Genomic DNA, 17,812 nt, shown 5'->3' with positions numbered 1-17,812 from the left:
GATGAATGAGATTAGAGGCGGAATCAGATTCACGTCAACTCCGGCTGCGTTTGCAGTCTATTACTTCCTATAAAGCAAAACTTAACATCCTGAATGACAGTGATGCTTCGCTTCCAGGTGAGCTCAACACCTTTTATGCATGCTTTGAAGGGGAGAATAAAGCTATGACTCTGAGGATCCCTGCTGCACCTGGTAACCCTGGTGTCCTGGAGCCAACCGCAGATCGTCTTTCAAGAGGATGAACCCTCCCAAGGCAATAGGCCCTGATGGGTACCTGGTAAGGCTCTAAAAACCTGTGCCAACCAACTGGCAGTTGTGTTCAAAGACATTTTCAATCTCTCATTGCTACAGCTGGAAGTTTCCACTTGCTTCAAAAGGCCAACAATCATACCAGGCTCAAGAAGAGCAGGATGAGCTGCCTCAACAACTATCATCCAGTCACACTCACATGTACAGTGATGAAGTGCTTTGAGAGGTTGGTCATGCTGAGAATCAACTCATGTCTCAGCAAGGAACAGGACCACTGCAATTTGTCTATGGCCACAATAGGACCACAGCAGATACGATCTCATTGGGTCCTCATGCAGCCTTAGATCACCTGGACAATACTAATACTTATGTCAGGCTGCTCTTTATTGACTACAGCTGAGCCTTTAACACAATCATTCCTAAAGGTCTGATTAAAAAGCTCCAAAACTTGTGCCTCTGTATTTTTCTCTTCAACTGGATCCTCAACTGGATCCTCAACTTCCATACCGGGAGACCACAGTCTGTGCGGACCAGAAATAACATCTCCAATTTGCTGAAAATCAACACTGGTGTACCTCAAGGATGTGTTCTTAGCCCACTGCTCTACCCTCTCTACATCCATGACTATGTGGCTAGGCACAGTTCAAATGGCATCTATAGACTTGCCGACAATGCAACTATTATTGGCAGAATTTCAAATGAATACAAGATAATGTGCAGGAGCGAGATATATCACTAGTCGAGTGGTTTCAAAACAATAACCTTGCACTTAACATCAGTCAGACCAAAGAACTGATGGTGGACTTTAGAAAGGGTAAGACAAGGGAACACACCGGTCCTCATAGTGGGATCAGAAGTGGAAAGAGTGAGCAAGTTCTTCTGTTTCAACACCTCTGAGGAACATATCAATGAAGTTACAAAGAAGGCATGACATTGGCCATATTTCATGCTGAGTTTGAAGAGATTGGTATGTTGACAAAGACACCCACAAATTTCTACTGACGTACCATGGAGAGCATTCTAATTCTCTCGCTGCACAGGATTGAAATAAGCTGCAGAAAGTTGTAAGCTCAGTCAGCTCCATTGTGGATTCTAGCCTCCCCAGCATCCAGAAGATTATATCCATTGTTGAGGAACCCTAACACCTAGAACATGCCCATTTCTCATTACTACCATTAGGGAGGAGGCACAGGAGCTTGAAGGCACACACTCAGTGATTCAGGAACAGCTTCTTCCCCTCTGCCATCAGGTTTCTGAATGGACATTGACCCCATGAAAAACTAGCTCACTACTTTTTTTGTTCTACTTATTTAATTTAACTTGTGAGTGTGTGTGTGTGTGTGTGTGTGTGTGTGTATTCTCACTGTACTAACTGTACCCTAACAGATGAGGAATAAAAAATAATAATAACAAGAAGCAACGTACCAGATACTTACTTTGCCCAAGTGCAATCTCGCTGAAGCCTGATGAGAAAATCCACTTTAACATTGGCCCACTCACACAGTGGCTGCTCCAACAATGGCCACTTCACTTGCCCCTGCTTTATTTTGTTCGCCCTTTCTAATGAACCCAGTTCACTGGTTGGGCACAGTCCAGCTCCGAAAACCAATGTGAAGCACTGCCTTTTCTAATCTTTGACCAGGAACCTAAAAGAAATTGTCACTTCTTCTCGTGTTCCTTCTCAATGGTTAAGCCTGGTCCAACTCTAAGGGCTTGATTTGTGGCATTGATTGGTGTTTTAAAAGAGGCCAATCAGCGATCAAGATTGATTGGCAATAAAAGTGAAAAGAAGACAGTGGCAAGCAGAGGGGCTATTGTTGGAGGGGAGAATTAGAGTGTTAGAGTGGGGAATTTGAGGGTTTAGCTCTTTGAAGTTTCAGCAAGATGAAGCTTAAGTGACAGAAGGCGAAAGGCTATAGGAATATTTTTCCCCCATGGTTTATTTATTGTTTTCCTTCTTTATATTTGCACAATTAGAGCTTTAGGGATGCTAGAGAAAATAGTTGAGTGGTCCTCATGCAGGATGTGGGAAGGCAGGGAGACTTCTAATGTCCCTGATGATCGCACCTGTAAGAAAATCATTTAGCTGCAGCTTCTAACACTCCACGTTAAGGACCTGGAACTGGATGAACTCCGGATTATGTAAAGAGGTAGTTACACCCAAGGTACAGGACAGTGGAGTCTGGGTGACAGTCAGGAAGGGGAAAGGTGTTAAAAAGCCAATACAGAGTACCCCTGTGGACATCTCCCTCAACAATAAGTATACCACTTTGGATGCTGCTGGGGGGGATGACCTAGCAGAGGAAAGTCACAGTGGTCAGGTCTCTGGCAACGAGTCCAGCTCTTGACTCAGAACTGAAGGGGGGAGGTGAAGAGTTGAGCCGTGGTGAAAGGGTATTCATTGGTAAGGGGAACAGAAAGGAGGTTCTGTGGATGAGAATGATATTCCCAGATGGCATGTTGGCTCACAGGTACCCTAGTCTGGACATCTCGGATCCCGTCCTCAGCATCCTTAGGTGGGAGGGGGTGCGGCCAGAGGCCATTAACCATGTAGGTACCAATGACATAGATAAGAAGAGTGATGAGGTTCTGCAAAGTGAGTTCAGGGAATTAGGTGCTAAGTTAAAGTGTAGTACTTCCAGGGCTGTGATTTCAAGATTGCTGCCCTTTCCACGTGCTAGTAAGGCCAGAAGATGATAACAGTTTAACATGTGTCTAAGGAGATGGTGTAGGAGGGACGGCATCAGATTTTTGGATCATTGGGAAGGAGGGATATGTACAGGAGACAGTTTGCAACTGAACTGGAGGGGTGGGTAACTAATTTAGCAGGAAGGTTTGCTAATGTTGCACGGGGAGGTTTAAATTAGAATTGAGAGGGATGGGAACTAGAGAGCTAATACAGATAGTGGAGAGGTTGTGGAGACATGATGTTAAAATCTCAGATGAAATCAGGAATAAAAAAGGTTGAAAATGGTGCAAATAATATCCTGAGCTGCATATATTTCAATGCAAGGAGTATCGTAGAAAGGCAGATGACCTCAGGGAGTGGATCAACACATGGAATTATGAAATTGTAGCCATAGTGAAACTTGGTTGCAGGAGTGGCAGCTCAATATTCCGGAGTTTTGCAACAGAGCAGGAGGGGTTGCATTACTAATCAGGGAAAATGTCATGACAGTACTCAGTCAGGACAGACTGTAGAACTAGTCTAGTGAGGCTTGATGGGTGGAACCGAGGAAGAAGAAAGGTATGACCACATTAATGGGACTATATTATAGACTATCCAATAGTTCACGGGGTTAAGAGGATCAAATTTGTAAAGCAATCTCAGACTTCTGCAAGAGTCGTGAGGTTGTTATAGCAGATGATTTTAACTTTCCCCATATTGACAGGGACTCCCATACTGTAAAAGGACTATATAGGATAGAGTTGTCAAATGTGTTCTGGAAAGTTTCCTTAATCAGTATGTGTAAGTCCCAATGAGAGAATTTGCCATACTTGATCTCCTATTAGGGAATAAGATAGGGCAGATGACAGAAGCTTGTGTAGGGAAACACTTTGCATCTAATGATCATAATGCCGTTAGCTTCAAAGTAAACGTGGAAAAAGATTCGTCTGTTCCATGGGATAAAATTCGAAAATGAAGGACGGCAATTTTGTTAGTATCAGAAAGGATCTGGCAAGTGTGGATTGGGACAGGCTGTTTTCTGGCAAAGGTGTACTTGGGTAGTAGGAGGCATGAAATTTTAAGAGTACAAAGCTTGTATGAGCTTGTCAGAATAAAAGGTAAAGATAACAGTTTTGTGGAACCTTAGTTTTGAGGTACTTATGGAGTTCAAAAAGTGCATGAAAACTCATAAGAAAGAAACCAAGAGGGCTAAAAGAAGGCATGAGGTTGTCATAGCAGAAAAAATAAAAAAGAGTACCCTAAGGATTCTACAGATACTTTAAAAACAAAAGGATTGCAAGGGACAGAACTGGTCCTTAGAATGGTAATCTATGCATGTAGCCAAAAGAGATGGGAGAGATCTTAAATGGATTTTTTGCATCAATATTTACTCAGGAGTCAGACACTCAGAGTCAATAGAAGTGAGGCAAAGAAGCATCTAGGTCATGAACCCTATAAAGATTGCCAAGGAGGAGGTGTTTGTTGTCTTGAAACAAATTCGGATGGATAAATCCACAGGGCCTGACAAGGTGTTTGCTCATACCCTGTGGGAGGCAAGTGCAGGTATTGAAGCCTTAGCAGAGATATTTAAATCGACTGGTGAAGGAAGCCATTGAAATGAAACTAGAGAAAAAGAATTTTAACAAAGATGAAGGTATGACTCTAAGTAACAACTGGAATTCAAATGTAAACAAGGTAGAACACCGGAAACGTGATTGGATAAGGACTAACCAATCAGGACGGAGAGATGAGATGGGTATATCTTCCACTGGATTAGACATGCCTAGTCATCATCCCTGATGAAGATAACAGAATTTCTCATTGAAAGTCAGTTAAAATGAATGCCTCTACTTGGCTGGAAGCCTAAGAGGAGTTTATTCATCATATACACCAGAAAAGCACTAAATCCTTACTGCACAGTATTCTAAGACTGGATATATTATTTCTTGGATAGACATGGACCCACTAGGGATACTACTACTAGTCAGTAGTAGGTTGTATCTAATCAATCTCACAGAATTTTTTGAGGAATTTACCAGTAAGTTAATGAAGGCAAGACAGTGGATGTTGTCTATATGGACTTTAGCAAGGAGTTGGTGTAGGGAGGAGGGCATAAGATCTTTGAATCATTCTTCCTTTCAGGGAAGGTGGAATCTGAACAGAAGTGGATGGTTTGCATCTGAACTTGAGGGGGACTTGTATCCTAGTGGGAAGGTTAGTTAATGCTGCATGGTGGGGTTAAACTAGAGTTACAGGGGATGGGAACCAGAGTGCCGGAACAGTTGGTGGAGAGGTTGTGGAGGCAGATGTTGGTAAGACCTCAGATAAACTTAGGAATCAAAAGGTTGAGTATAGTGCAACAAAATCGAAAAGGGTGAATACAGGATTGAAGGTGTTGTATCTGAACATGTGCAATATATGGAATAAGGTAGGTGAACTTGCAGCAGAGTTGCAGATCGGCAGGTATAATGTTATAGGCATCGCTGATTCATGGGTAAAGGATTTACAGCCAGGAACTTAATGTCCAAGAATACACATTGTCTTGAAAGGATAGGCAGGAAAGCAGAGGAGGTGGCATTGCTCCTTTGGTAAAAAATTAAGTCAAATCATTCGAAAGAGGTGACATAGCATCGGAAGGTGTTGAATTATTGGAGGAACTGTAGGAGTAAATAGACCATTATGGGAGTTGTATACAGACCCCCAAACAGTAGTAAGTATGTGTTATTGTGCGAAATAGTTATTGTGCGAAATAGAAAATGCATGCCAAAAGGCAAAGTTACAATAGTTATGGGGGACTTCAATATGTAGATAGAGCGGGAAAATCAGGTTGGTGCTGGATTACAGGAGGGGGTATTTCTAGAGTGCCTTTTAGAGCAGCTCATGGTGGAGCCCACTAGGGGATCAGCTATTCTGGTTTGGATGTTGTGCAATGAACCAAAATTGATTAGAGAGCTTACGGTAAAATAACCCTTCGGGGTGTGATCATAATATGGTTGAATTCACCCTGAAATTTAAGAAGGAGAAGCTAAAATGAGATGTATTAGTATTACAGTGGAGAAAGCAGGTATGAGGGAGGAATTGGCCAGAATTGATTGGAAAAGAACACTGGCAGGGATGATGGCAGAGCAACAATGGCTGGAATTTTCTGGAAGCAATTCGGAAGGCACAGGATATGTACATTCCAAAGAAGAAGTATTCTGAAGGAAAGATGACACAGCTGTGGCTAACAGGAGAAGTCAAAGCGCACATAAAAGCCAAAGAGAGGGCATATAACAGAGCAAAGATTAGTGGCAAGTTAGAAGATTGAGAAGCTTTTAAATACCAACAGAAGACAACTAAAAAATCATTTTAAAAAAGGTAAAAATGGAATACGTAAGTAAGCTAGCCAATAGTATGAAAGAGAATATGAAAAGTTTATTCATATACATAAAGTGTAAAAGAGAGGTGAGAGTGGACATTGGACCACTGGAAGCCAATACTGGAGAGGTAGTAATGGGCTACAATGAAATAGCGCATGAGCTGAGTAAGTATTTTGTATGAGTCTTCACTATGGAAGACACTAGAAGTATGATGGAAGTTCCAGGTGTCAGGAAGCATGAAGTGTGTGGTTACCATAATTAAAGAGGAGGTTCTTGGGAAACTGAAAGGTCTGAAGGTAGATAAGTCACCTGAATCAGATGGTGTACACCCCAGAGTTCTGAATGAGATGGCTGAAGAGATCATGGAGGCATTAGTAATGACCTTTCAAGAATCACTCGATTCTCGAATGGTTCCAGAAGACTGGAAAATTACAAACGTCACTCCACTCTTCAAGAAGGGAGAGAGGCAGAAGAAGGGAAACTGTAGGCCAGTTAGTATGACCTCAGTGGTTGGGAAGATGTTGGATTCAATTATTAAGGATGAGGTCTCAGGATCCTTGGTGGCATGTGATAAAATATGCCATATTCAACATAGTTTCCTCAAGAGAAAAACTTGTCTGACAAATTTGTTAGAATTCTTTGATGAGGTAACAAGCAGGATAGATAAAGGAGAATCAGTTGGTGTGTAATTGGATTTTCAGAAGGCGTTTGATAAAGTGGCACACATGAGGCTACTTAACAAGTTATATACCCATGGTATTACAAGAAAGATTCAAGCATGGATAAAGCAATAGTTGGTTGACAGGAGGCAAAGAGTGGAAATAAAGGGAGCCTTTTCCAACTGGCTGCCAGTGACTAGAGGTGTTCCACGGGTTTGTGTTGGACTGATTCTTTTTACGTTATTTGTCAATGATTTGGATGATGGATGATGCACCATCAATAACTCACTCTGAGTCGTAAAGGCGAGATATCGGCTTTTATTGACTGGAAGAAGGAACAAGCAGTGAGTGACCACTATACTACATCCTGGAGACAGAGAGGCCGGGCTCAGACCTCCATCACCTTTATACAGGGGTCTGTGGGAGGAGCCACAGGAGCAGTCATCAGGGGGCGTGTCCAGACAGGTATATGTAGTTCACCACATTGGAATTGATGGCTTTGTTGCAAAGTTTGCAGTTGATATGGAGGTAACTGGAGGGGCAGGTAGTTTTGAGGAAGTAGCGAGGCTACAGAATAGGAGAATGGACAAAGAAATGGCAGGTGGAATACAATATCAGGAAATGTGCGGTCATGCACTTTGGTAGAAGAAATGAAAGGCTTGATTATTTTCAAAATGGAGAGAAAATACAAAAAAAAAACTGAGGTGCAAAGGGATTTGGGAGTTCTTTTGCAGGATTCCCAAAAGGTTAACTTGCATGTTGAATTTGTGGTGAGGAAGGCAAATGTGATGTTACCATACATTTCAAGAGGACTAGAATATAAAAGCAAGGATGTACTGTTGAAACTTTATAAAGCACTGGTGAGGCCTCACTTGGAGTATTGTGAGCAGGTTTGGGCCCCTTGTCTGAGAAAGGATGTGCTGAAACTGGAGAGGGTTCAAAGGAGGTTCATGAAAATGATTCCAGGATTGAATGGCTTGTCAATTGAAGAGCATCTGATGGCTCTGGGCCCGTATTCACTAGAATTCAAAAGAATGAGAGGTGACCTCATTGAAGCCTATCAAATGGTCAAAGGCCTTGATAGAGTGGATGTGGGGAGGATGTTTCCTATGGTGGGAGAATGTATGACCAGAGGACACAGCCTCAGAATAGAAGGGTGTCCTTTTAGAACGGAAATGAGGAGGAATTTCTTTAGCCAGAGAGTGGTGAATCTATGGAATTCTTTACCACAGGCAGCTGCAGAGGTCAAGTCATTATGTATATTTAAGGCTGAGGTTGATAGATATTGTGTGCAGTTTTAGTCACCTACCTACAGGAAAGATGTAACTAAGGTTGAAAGAGTACAGAGAAAATTTACGAGGATGTTACTGGGACTGGAGGACCTGAGTTATATGGAAAGATTGAATAGAATAGGACTTTATTCCTTGGAATGTAGAAGTTTAAGGGGAAGTTTGATAGATGTATACAAAGTTATGAGGCATGGAGGTGGGGTGTATACCAACATGGTCTGGGTGCAGGTTGATGGGAGTAGGCAGTTTAAATGGTTTAGCACAGACAAGATGAGCTGAAGGGCCTGTTTCTGTGCTGTACTTTTCTATGACTCTAAGATGGTGTGGTATCATCTTTACTGTTGTTATCTATATGTGAAAGTTTTCTTTCTGTGCATCATAGTTTTGATGCATCTGGATAGATTGCAAGATGGTTAGAAGACTTGAGAGCTAACCACCTGTCTGTCAGTCTCAAGCTACATGTAACCCAGAGCAGCTAGTGGTGTTTGACTTGAACCTTGTAACTAGGTGATCTTTTTAATGATGCTACAAATTCAGTACTGTAAGTTTCTGGTTAAGAACACAATATTGACTAATCTTAATATTTAGTTCTACTTGGGGATAATTTTTTAGGCAAATTGATATCCTTCTCTAAAGGCCTCAAGTGAACCCCATAGCTATTTAAAGAAACTCGTAATAGTTTTACAGTTAACATGTCTGTTGCTAATTTTTAATTTCAATTCTACAAAATTAAACAATTTCCTCACTTATCATCGTAGATTTCAATTACAAATCTAACAACCACTCTGTTAAGATGTACCAAAATGCAAGTTATTTTCTTTTTTGTAGTGTAACTCTTTGGCTCACTTTGGATATTTTTGGAAAACCAAACTTTTCTTGTGCACTGTCCCATCAATATCTTCCACTATCTGCTTAGCCTAGTCTAAGGGCGCTGGATGGCAGATGTCATACGTCATACAGTTGACACTTCATTTCTTGTTCATTTTGAGAAAACGAAGATGAAAAAAGAATTGCTCATGGGCAGCTTGTTGTACAACCGGTTGAAAATAGGGTAAAATTAGGAATTGGCAGGTGTTACAGAAGAGAAGGCAAAGGTGAACAACAAAACTACAACGGTTTCACTACATACAGGAAATAACTGCTACTTCCTCTGCTTTGAACTGCAGATGTCTTTTTTATACTGAGGTAATAAACTGAAAGTAAAGGGAATATAGAAAATTGAACAACTGCATCATTATGACGTATTGCCAGATTTAAATATCTCAACATCCAAATGAATGGATGCTTCCATGTACCTTTGGAAATGACAGCAGAAATTGGGCATCTACTTAAGTTGGTAAGGGTGTGTTATTATAGACCTTTGCTAGATTTTCTGCTTCTTTCTGCTCAAGTTACAGCTCAAAATTAGAAGTATATTTGCATACGTAGGCCTTTCAGTCCTGAAAAATACTCTTCTTCGCAGGACTGGGTAATATAGACATAATCAGCAGAATGGCTGTTTTCTGTGATGTAATGTGCATTGATGTTTTAAGTGATTCTGAACCAAGCATACCCTACATGTATTGAGAACATGTCTGTAAATTATCTTAGTTGCTTGGCTTGCACAAGTATGGCTGAGTTATTTTCTCCAATCTGATTTCAGAGCAATGACTCATTCCGTCTGACATCAAAGTAGTCTGGAGTTCAAATGTGAGACTATAACTTAAAGATGAATTAAACACAAATGTGTTTCTCCTGATTCAATGTAGAAATCAATATGATCAGATGACCAGATCAAATAAATTAAGATTAAAGTAAAACAGATCCTTGGCTTTAATCCAAGAAAATTTACATTACTTCATAATAGACCTCAATTTATCCACCTTGATTTTTTATTCCTTAGATATTTAAGGTTTTCTGTGTGGAATTTGCAGTAAGGCAGGGTTAAAATGGTGTGCTAACAGAACAGAGCACAGATACTTCGTGCAACCTTTTTATGTGTGGATGTACACTGAGGCAACATTCAAGACTGTAAGATGAGAGAAGCACTGTGCAGTCACCCAGGCTGAACATGGCGCATGAAAGGTTAACTCTAGTACAGCTTTTCTGTTCAAGCCCAGAACAAAGGCCACTGAGCATACCAGGACAAGACAAAAATGCAAATGAAGGATTCTGGAACTCTTATTATTGGACAGTTATTTTACTAATGCTCAAGAATTATTGACCTTTAACTCATAGATTTTATTACTAATTAACACCTAAAACATGGATTACGATTGGCAAAACGTACAGTTACTGCCATAGATACTGCCTGGCCTGCTGAGTTCCTCCGGCATTTTGTGTGGGTTGTTTGGATTTCCAGCATCTGTGGATGGGTACTTGAATATGCAAATGATGGGATTCAACAGTGCACTAGGTTTCTATTGGATCAATATACAGTATGTGTCTGACTGGTCAATTTCTGTATAAAAGTGACACTTCTTTGTTCAGACTTCAGAATGTTTTGGTGACAAGTAAATAGAGTGATTGTAGAATGAGTGCAATTTGTCAGAGTCTGTTTAATCGACAATGACACCTGTACTGCTCCTTTGGGTTTAATTGATTCAGATTCTAAATTATGCCAATACAAAGAACAGATTTGTGCTAATCTAAAGCCATTATTAAGTAAAAAAGGAATACAATTTGGGTGTTTCATGCTTTTCCAAGTAGGAAAATACTGCTATTGATAGTCTCTCGGAAATCTTCCTCCTGCAGTGTAGCTGCTGAAAGGGTTAAAATTGTTGTCAATTGGTTTCAGAGTCCTCAAATTATTTTGAATATTTTTGATTATTGAGTGTATATATGAATCATTTTAAATGTTCATCTGTACTTTCAAAATAAACTTGTTGCAATTTCAGAATCTACAATAAAATAAAATATACTGTATATTCTGAAAACCTGATTTGTAAAACTTCCCAGTCTTCATTAGTTTCTGGCCCAACCTCCATAAAGCTTTGATTCCTCTGCTGTCTAAAAATGCATCTACCTCTTGAATATACTCCTTGGCAGCTCGTTCAGCTTTCTTTAATAGAGATGTCAGAAGATTCATTACCCTCTTATGGCAACCACTGTTGGCAGAATCTCAATGGAGATGAGAGGATGTACCCACAGTGAGATATACCAGCTAGTTGAGTGGTGTCACAGCAACAACCTTGCACTCAAAGTCAGTAAGACCAAAGAGTTAATTGTGGACTTCAGAAAGGATAGATCGGGGGAACACAAACCAATCCTCACTGAGGGATCAGAAGTAGAGAGAGTGAGTAACTTCATGTTCCTGGGTATCAAGATCTCTGAGGATCTAACCTGATCCCAGCATATCAATGCAGCTATAAAGAAGGCAAGACAGTGGCTATATTTCATTACGAGTTTGAGGAGATTTGATTTGCCACCTAAAACACTAAAAAGTTTCTACAGATGTACCATAGAGAGCTTTCTGACAGACTGCCTGGTATGGGGGAGGTCTACAGCACAGGATCAAAAAAAGCTACGGAAAGTTATTTATACTGCAATAGTACATTTTAAGGGTAAACAATACTAATTTTAAATACAGCAAAAATAACTTAAATATGTGACTGTACTCTCCATCAAAGAGGCTGTATTTTACTTCCCTTATGCATAAACATGAAGAAACTTCAACACGTATCATTCTAAGTTAAGGAAGAACTCTTGAAGCTTTGAACGGTGTTCCTGAGGGGTCGATGTTGTTTTATTTAGTAAGAATGTAATGATTTTCACCATTTTCCAGACTTGTACATGTTTCCACTTCCTATTTTCAATATTGAAAAAACATGTTTCCATTTTGTACCATTATCTGGTGGTAGGTAGGAAACAGAATTGGAGTCAACCACCACTTGTAATATGCTGTTGGGAAAGAGAGCTTGAACAAATTTCATAGCGCACCAAATTCATTCATGAATTTCAAAAACATATGAAATTGGTTCATATTGTTGGAAATTTTTCCTGATTACATGATTCCAGTGCAAAAACAGCAAGTGAACAAGAGTCTGCTATTTTATAATTAACTACATATAGATAGCAAATAGACTGAGACTGGGTATCATTTGGTGAATTAAATTATGAATCAGTTAATTAAAATGGTAATCCTGGTGGATTTCTGTATTATAGTTAAATAAGTGGTGTTTTCCTAGACCAATGATTGAAAAAATTGGCTATTTAGCATGACAAACATCAGACAGGTTCATGTCTTATGGTTGTCACTGGCAAGATTAGTACTTAATGTTCCTACTTAATTGTTGAGAAAGGCTGAGACAAATCCTCGAACCATCGCAGTTGCAGGTGTTCTCAAGTTTTATAATTTACATCTTCCCAGTTTGACCCAGTAATAATGAAAGAAACATAATGTTTTCCAAGTCAGGACAACGTGTAAATTGGATTAAACCAGAATCAGTTTTATTATTATTGTCTTATATGACATGAAAAATTTTGTTTTGCATGAGGTTGTGTTCATGGACTGTTGGTGAATCTGATGATGGAGGGGAAGAAGCTGTTCCTGAATCATTGGATGTGGGTTATCTGGCTCCTGGTGGGAGTAATGAGAAGAGGACATGTCCCAGATGCTGGCAGTCCTTAATGATGGATGCTGCCTTCTTGCAGCACCACCTCTTTACAATGTCTTCAGTGGTGAGGAGCATTGTGCCAGTGATGGAGCTAGATGAATCTACAACTCTTCAGCTCCACTTGCCTCCACTTACTCTCCTCTGTCCATCTGCAGAAAGTTACAAGTGTCTTTGGTGACATACCAAATATCCAGAAACTCCTAACAAATTAGAGCCCCTGGTGTGTCTTCTTCATGATTGCATCAATGTATGGTGCCCAAGACATATCCTCGGAGATGTCGACACCCAGAAACTTAAAGCTGCTCACCCTTTCCACCATTGACACTCAATGCAGAGATTAAATGTGCATATTCCTGACATGACTTACCTTTCCTGAAGTCCACAGCCAATGTTTTGGTCTCGTTGACAGCGAGTGAAAGGTTGTTAGTGCAAAACCATTCAGCTAGCCGATCCATCTGACTCCTGTAAGACTCTCATTGTCATTTGATGTTTTACCCATAACAATGGTGTCATCTGTAAATTTATAAATGGCATTTTAGCTGTGCCTAGCCACACAGTCATGAGTGTAAAGAGTAGAGCAGTGGGTATGCATGCATCCTTGAGATGTGCCTGCACTGATTGTCAGAAAGGGGGAACTTGGGGTGTTCATTGACCCCTCCTTTTTTACCCTCTTTGTCATCAGACTCATTTTTGGGGCCTGTTTTCAGGTGGTAATGTCAAAGGAGCCTTGATCATTTGTAGCAGCGTCTTGTCCACAACAAATGTGTTGTGTAGATGGACTGAATACTTAACATGGTGAAGATGGTCTAAAACAAGTGGATTCTTTTTCTCTTGAAGGTGGTAACCATCTGAAGGTGGAACTATACTCACTTGGCTAAGTGAAGAGTGTACACAATGTTGTTCCTCGTGTCTTTTTGACGCTGGAAAGGCAATTGAGAGGGTCAAAAGATAAAGCACTATTCGTTGTGACCCAGCCTCTGACTAGCAAAGCAACTGATCCACCAAGCGACTTGCTCTAGGCCCAGATTTTGCAGCCTAGCCCGATGCTGGTCTCAAGCTCTTCAAATCAGCTCGGCGCCCAGAGCAATCCAACCTTGCACCCAGGCCAGTTGTACGGGCGCCAAATCTCCTCTGCCTGGACCCTGACTTCTATCGGCGCCCAGAGTGATCATACCTCACTCCCAGGCCAGTTGTACGGGCACCGAATCTCCTCTGCCTGGACCCCGACATCTCCTAATGGCACCCAGAGTGATCATACCTCACTCCCAGGCCAGTTGTATGGGCATTGGAACTCCATCTGCAATGATTCTGCAACACCTCATCTCACTCATCCCTCGATCCTGCCTCATCCCTTCACAATTTACCTCAGAAAAGGTATTTCAGTGATGTTTTAGTTGGATTTCTTAGCTTTATGGCTATCAGAAAGCTGTCACACACATTCAGTAACGCTATCTTAACTGGAAATGTTTGACCTGAAATGCTAACCCTGTTTCTTTTTCCACAAATGCTGCCTGATCTGTTTAGAGTTTCTAGCAGTTTGTGATTTTACTATATGAACATACAAGTAATATTTTCTTTTACAAGATCGGTACAGTGTTAATTCCATTAATGTATTTATAGAGTCTGTGGCAGATAGTCCGATGAGAACAAAGTCAAATAGGTTTTTACATACTGAACTTACAGTTTGATAGTTATGTGCTTCAGGACGTGCCTAACTCAACCAATATTGGTACTAAGAAATGTTCTTCATTATATTGTAGTTCCCTTCCCAGAGTCAATTTTAACAGGAGGTAGTCAGTCTTAAATTAGTGGAAGGTGCATACAGACAAAATCGGCAGAGAATTCATTGAAAAAATTTATCGAACCTTAGCTGTGTTTGATTGTTTGTATGTCAAATCTTAATTGTTTATATAACTTGTTTACATAAATTGTTTATATGAGTTCAGGATGTTATATAGCCATATTGATTCAAGTTAAAATTTTGATCTTAATTCAAATGTATTATTGATGGTGCATAAAATTCTGTTCATTTAGCCAGAAGTTCTGGAACAGCTGCAAAGTCTGAGGGAGCTATGGATGGACAATAACTCAATACAAACATTACCTGGGGTAAGAATCTGTAAAGCAGTATCAGAATTCTCTTACCTTACTGTTTCATTACTTACTACATGTTGCTTGGTTAATTGACTCCACTTCCCTCTCTGAAGGATTTTTTTTCAGAAAACTTTCTTCACCTGAGCGGGTGAACCTGGTCTTCACCTGGTCGCAAACCTATAAACTCCTTCACCCCCGAGGAGGGTATCCTAGGTCCCTAAAATCTTCAAGAGAGAAAGCAATTGTCTTATTTCTCTCATTTTTATAAAAGTGTTCTTGGTTCCAGAGTCTCCCACTAGAGCAGGGGTCCCTGATCATTTTTATTGCCATGGAGTCTTACCATTAACCAATGTGTCCATGGACACCAGGCTGGGAATGCCTTCACTAGAGGAAACATCCACATCACATCCACTGTATCCAGACTCCCCAGGATCTAATATTTTTCAATCAACTCTTTCCTTATTTACAAAGTAAGTGCCTCAGCAGTGTTCTGAAAAAACATAAGTGAAAATTGTTTTTAATAACTGAAATGATTATTTAACATCTTTAATAGTTGTATGCATTTGGAAATGACAGAAGATTAAATATGTTATTGCCATACTAATAGTATTAGCAGGGGAGATTAGCCATTTTCAACATGAACAAAAATTAGTACTGTAATTTTCATAAAAGTGTACAAAATATTTAGAAAACATTTTCATAACGTACATTCATTGTATACATAAATGTTAATACAACAGTTTATTGCTTAATGTTTCATCAAAAATAAAGTACCAACATTTTCTATTTGTGAGTTTCCACACCAATATGAGCAGTTAATTTAATTCCATTTATCCATGAATTAATGTAATTTGCACGTAACTCTGCACACTACTTTTCCCAAAAATCTATTAATCTTCTTAGTTATCTCCTTCCAATGTTGTCAAGCCGAGGAGTGGTAGTGGGGACAAGCTCCCACTACCTAAAAGTGCTCCTCACAGCATGCGCCTCAAACAGCCTCTGACAACCAAGTCCAACTCCTGGCCTTTTCGTGTGGCTCAGCCTCTAAGCCTGGCGGAACTGTTTCCACTGACAGGAGAAGGGGCGAAGGTGGGTCCTGGCACCTTAAAACTAGTGCTTCGGGAACTGGAGCTCGTCAGCCTGGGAAGGCAGTCTATCTATGAGAGGGAAAATTCTGATTCCGAACCTCTGCTGCCTTGAGGCCATAGGCACTCATGGGAAAGGCTTCGGGAGTAAACCCTGAGGACAAATCCGGAGCTGGAGTCCCTAAGGCAGTCCGACATTGTCTTCAACCTCGTTCTGGTAACTCCTGCGACGTCACTGGTGCCAAGCTGTATCGGCCCTTCCCCTTCCCTTGGACAACGTCAGTGGCGTGGAGAGGGGAGACTTGTTGCATGGGCAACTGCCAGTCTCCCATACAACCTTGCCCAAGCCTGCGCCCTGGAAACCTTCCAGGCACATATCCATGGTTTCAAAGACTAATGGATGCCACACACACACACACATTTCTCCTTCTGTCTTCGAATTTGTTCAGCATTGTTCTGTTAAATAATGTATAAGACTTTAAGAAAAACACAAGTAAATGGCGCTAATGACATTGCTCTGCTAGAAACTGGTAAGGACATAAGGGGAATCGAAGTGAAGATTTTGGAAACAACATGAGAAATTTAATACAAACACATATCTGTGAACTTTCATTAAATTATCCTGTAATTGTTTAAGACAAAAATATATTTGGCCAAAGGGACATTGGTTATTGGGTGGCTCAACGCTTTGCCCCTTTACTATTAAAATTTGTGTTCAAACCCAGACCAGTTTAATTAGATAAAAGCTCACTTCTTTCTACAAAATAAAATTCAGCTGTCTCAATCTAGTTCCAAAACTAAATTTCAGTCCACAACAAACTGAATTTGCTTTGTCATTGTCACTGAGAGAAAACACAAGGTTGATTATTGTCCAAAAGGAAAACAATACACCCCTTCACCCAAATGATACCAGAGACTGCAAATATTGGAACCTAGAGCAAAAAAAAGAGCTGCTGTCAGAACGAGGTGGAGTCAAGCATCATCTGCTGAGGGAAATAGACAGTTAACATGTTGGATCTAGAACATTTATCTGGATTGAAAGAATAGATGGAAGACATCTAGTGTAAAATGCGAGAGGAGGGCTGACAAATGCTAGCTGGATCCAGGTGAGGAAGTTTTCATTGGCCCATGAAGTCAGGCGGGATTGAGAACAGAGTGTTTTACATCGAGCCTTGCAGCACACTACAGTCCTTCATCCTGTCATGTGCTAACCTTATAACCTATTCTGAGACCAGCCTAACCCTTCCCTCCTGCTTAGCCCTTTGCTTTTCTATCATTCATGTTCCTATCCCAGAGTGTCTTAAATGTCCCTGATGAACCAGCTTTTACCAGCACCCCGGGAGGGCGTTCCATGCACCCACTGCTCTCTGATTTTAAAAAAACTTACCTCTGATATCCCTTTTATACTTTCCTCCAATCACCTTAAAATTACGTTCCTTTATATTAGCCATTTACACCCTGCAAAAAATGTCTCTAGCTATCCTCTCGATCTTTGCCTTTTATCATTTTGTACACCTCTATCAAGTCACATCTTATCACCCTTCACTCCAATGAGAAAAGCCCTAGTTTTCACAACCTATCCTCGTAAGACATGCTCTCTAATCCAAGCAGCGTCCTGATAAATCTCCTCTACACCCTCTCTAAAGATTTCACATCCTTCTGATAATGAGGTGACCAGAACTGAATACAATATTCAAAACATGATCTAACCAGGGTTTTGGAGCTGGAACATTACTTCCTGTCTCTGGAACTCAGTCCCCTAACTAATGAAGGCTAACGCACCACATGCTTTATTAATAACCCTACCAACTTTG

General features: G+C 40.5%; 1 protein-coding gene across 18 annotated transcripts in view; it reads left to right on the top strand.

The window, feature by feature from the left end:
- The window catches only part of lrrc7 (leucine rich repeat containing 7), a 584,278-nt gene that overhangs the window by 410,411 nt on the left and 156,055 nt on the right, over positions 1–17,812 (top strand). For all 18 annotated transcript variants that reach the window (XM_073063123.1, XM_073063125.1, XM_073063124.1 and 15 more), the window contains one exon: positions 14,854–14,928. In XM_073063123.1, the coding sequence (XP_072919224.1) occupies positions 14,854–14,928 (75 nt within the window). The remainder of the gene's footprint in view (positions 1–14,853; positions 14,929–17,812) is intronic.

The sequence above is a fragment of the Hemitrygon akajei genome, chromosome 12, assembly GCF_048418815.1.
Source record: "Hemitrygon akajei chromosome 12, sHemAka1.3, whole genome shotgun sequence".
Classification (NCBI taxonomy): domain Eukaryota; kingdom Metazoa; phylum Chordata; class Chondrichthyes; order Myliobatiformes; family Dasyatidae; genus Hemitrygon; species Hemitrygon akajei.
This window is presented reverse-complemented; position numbering and strand designations above follow the sequence as displayed.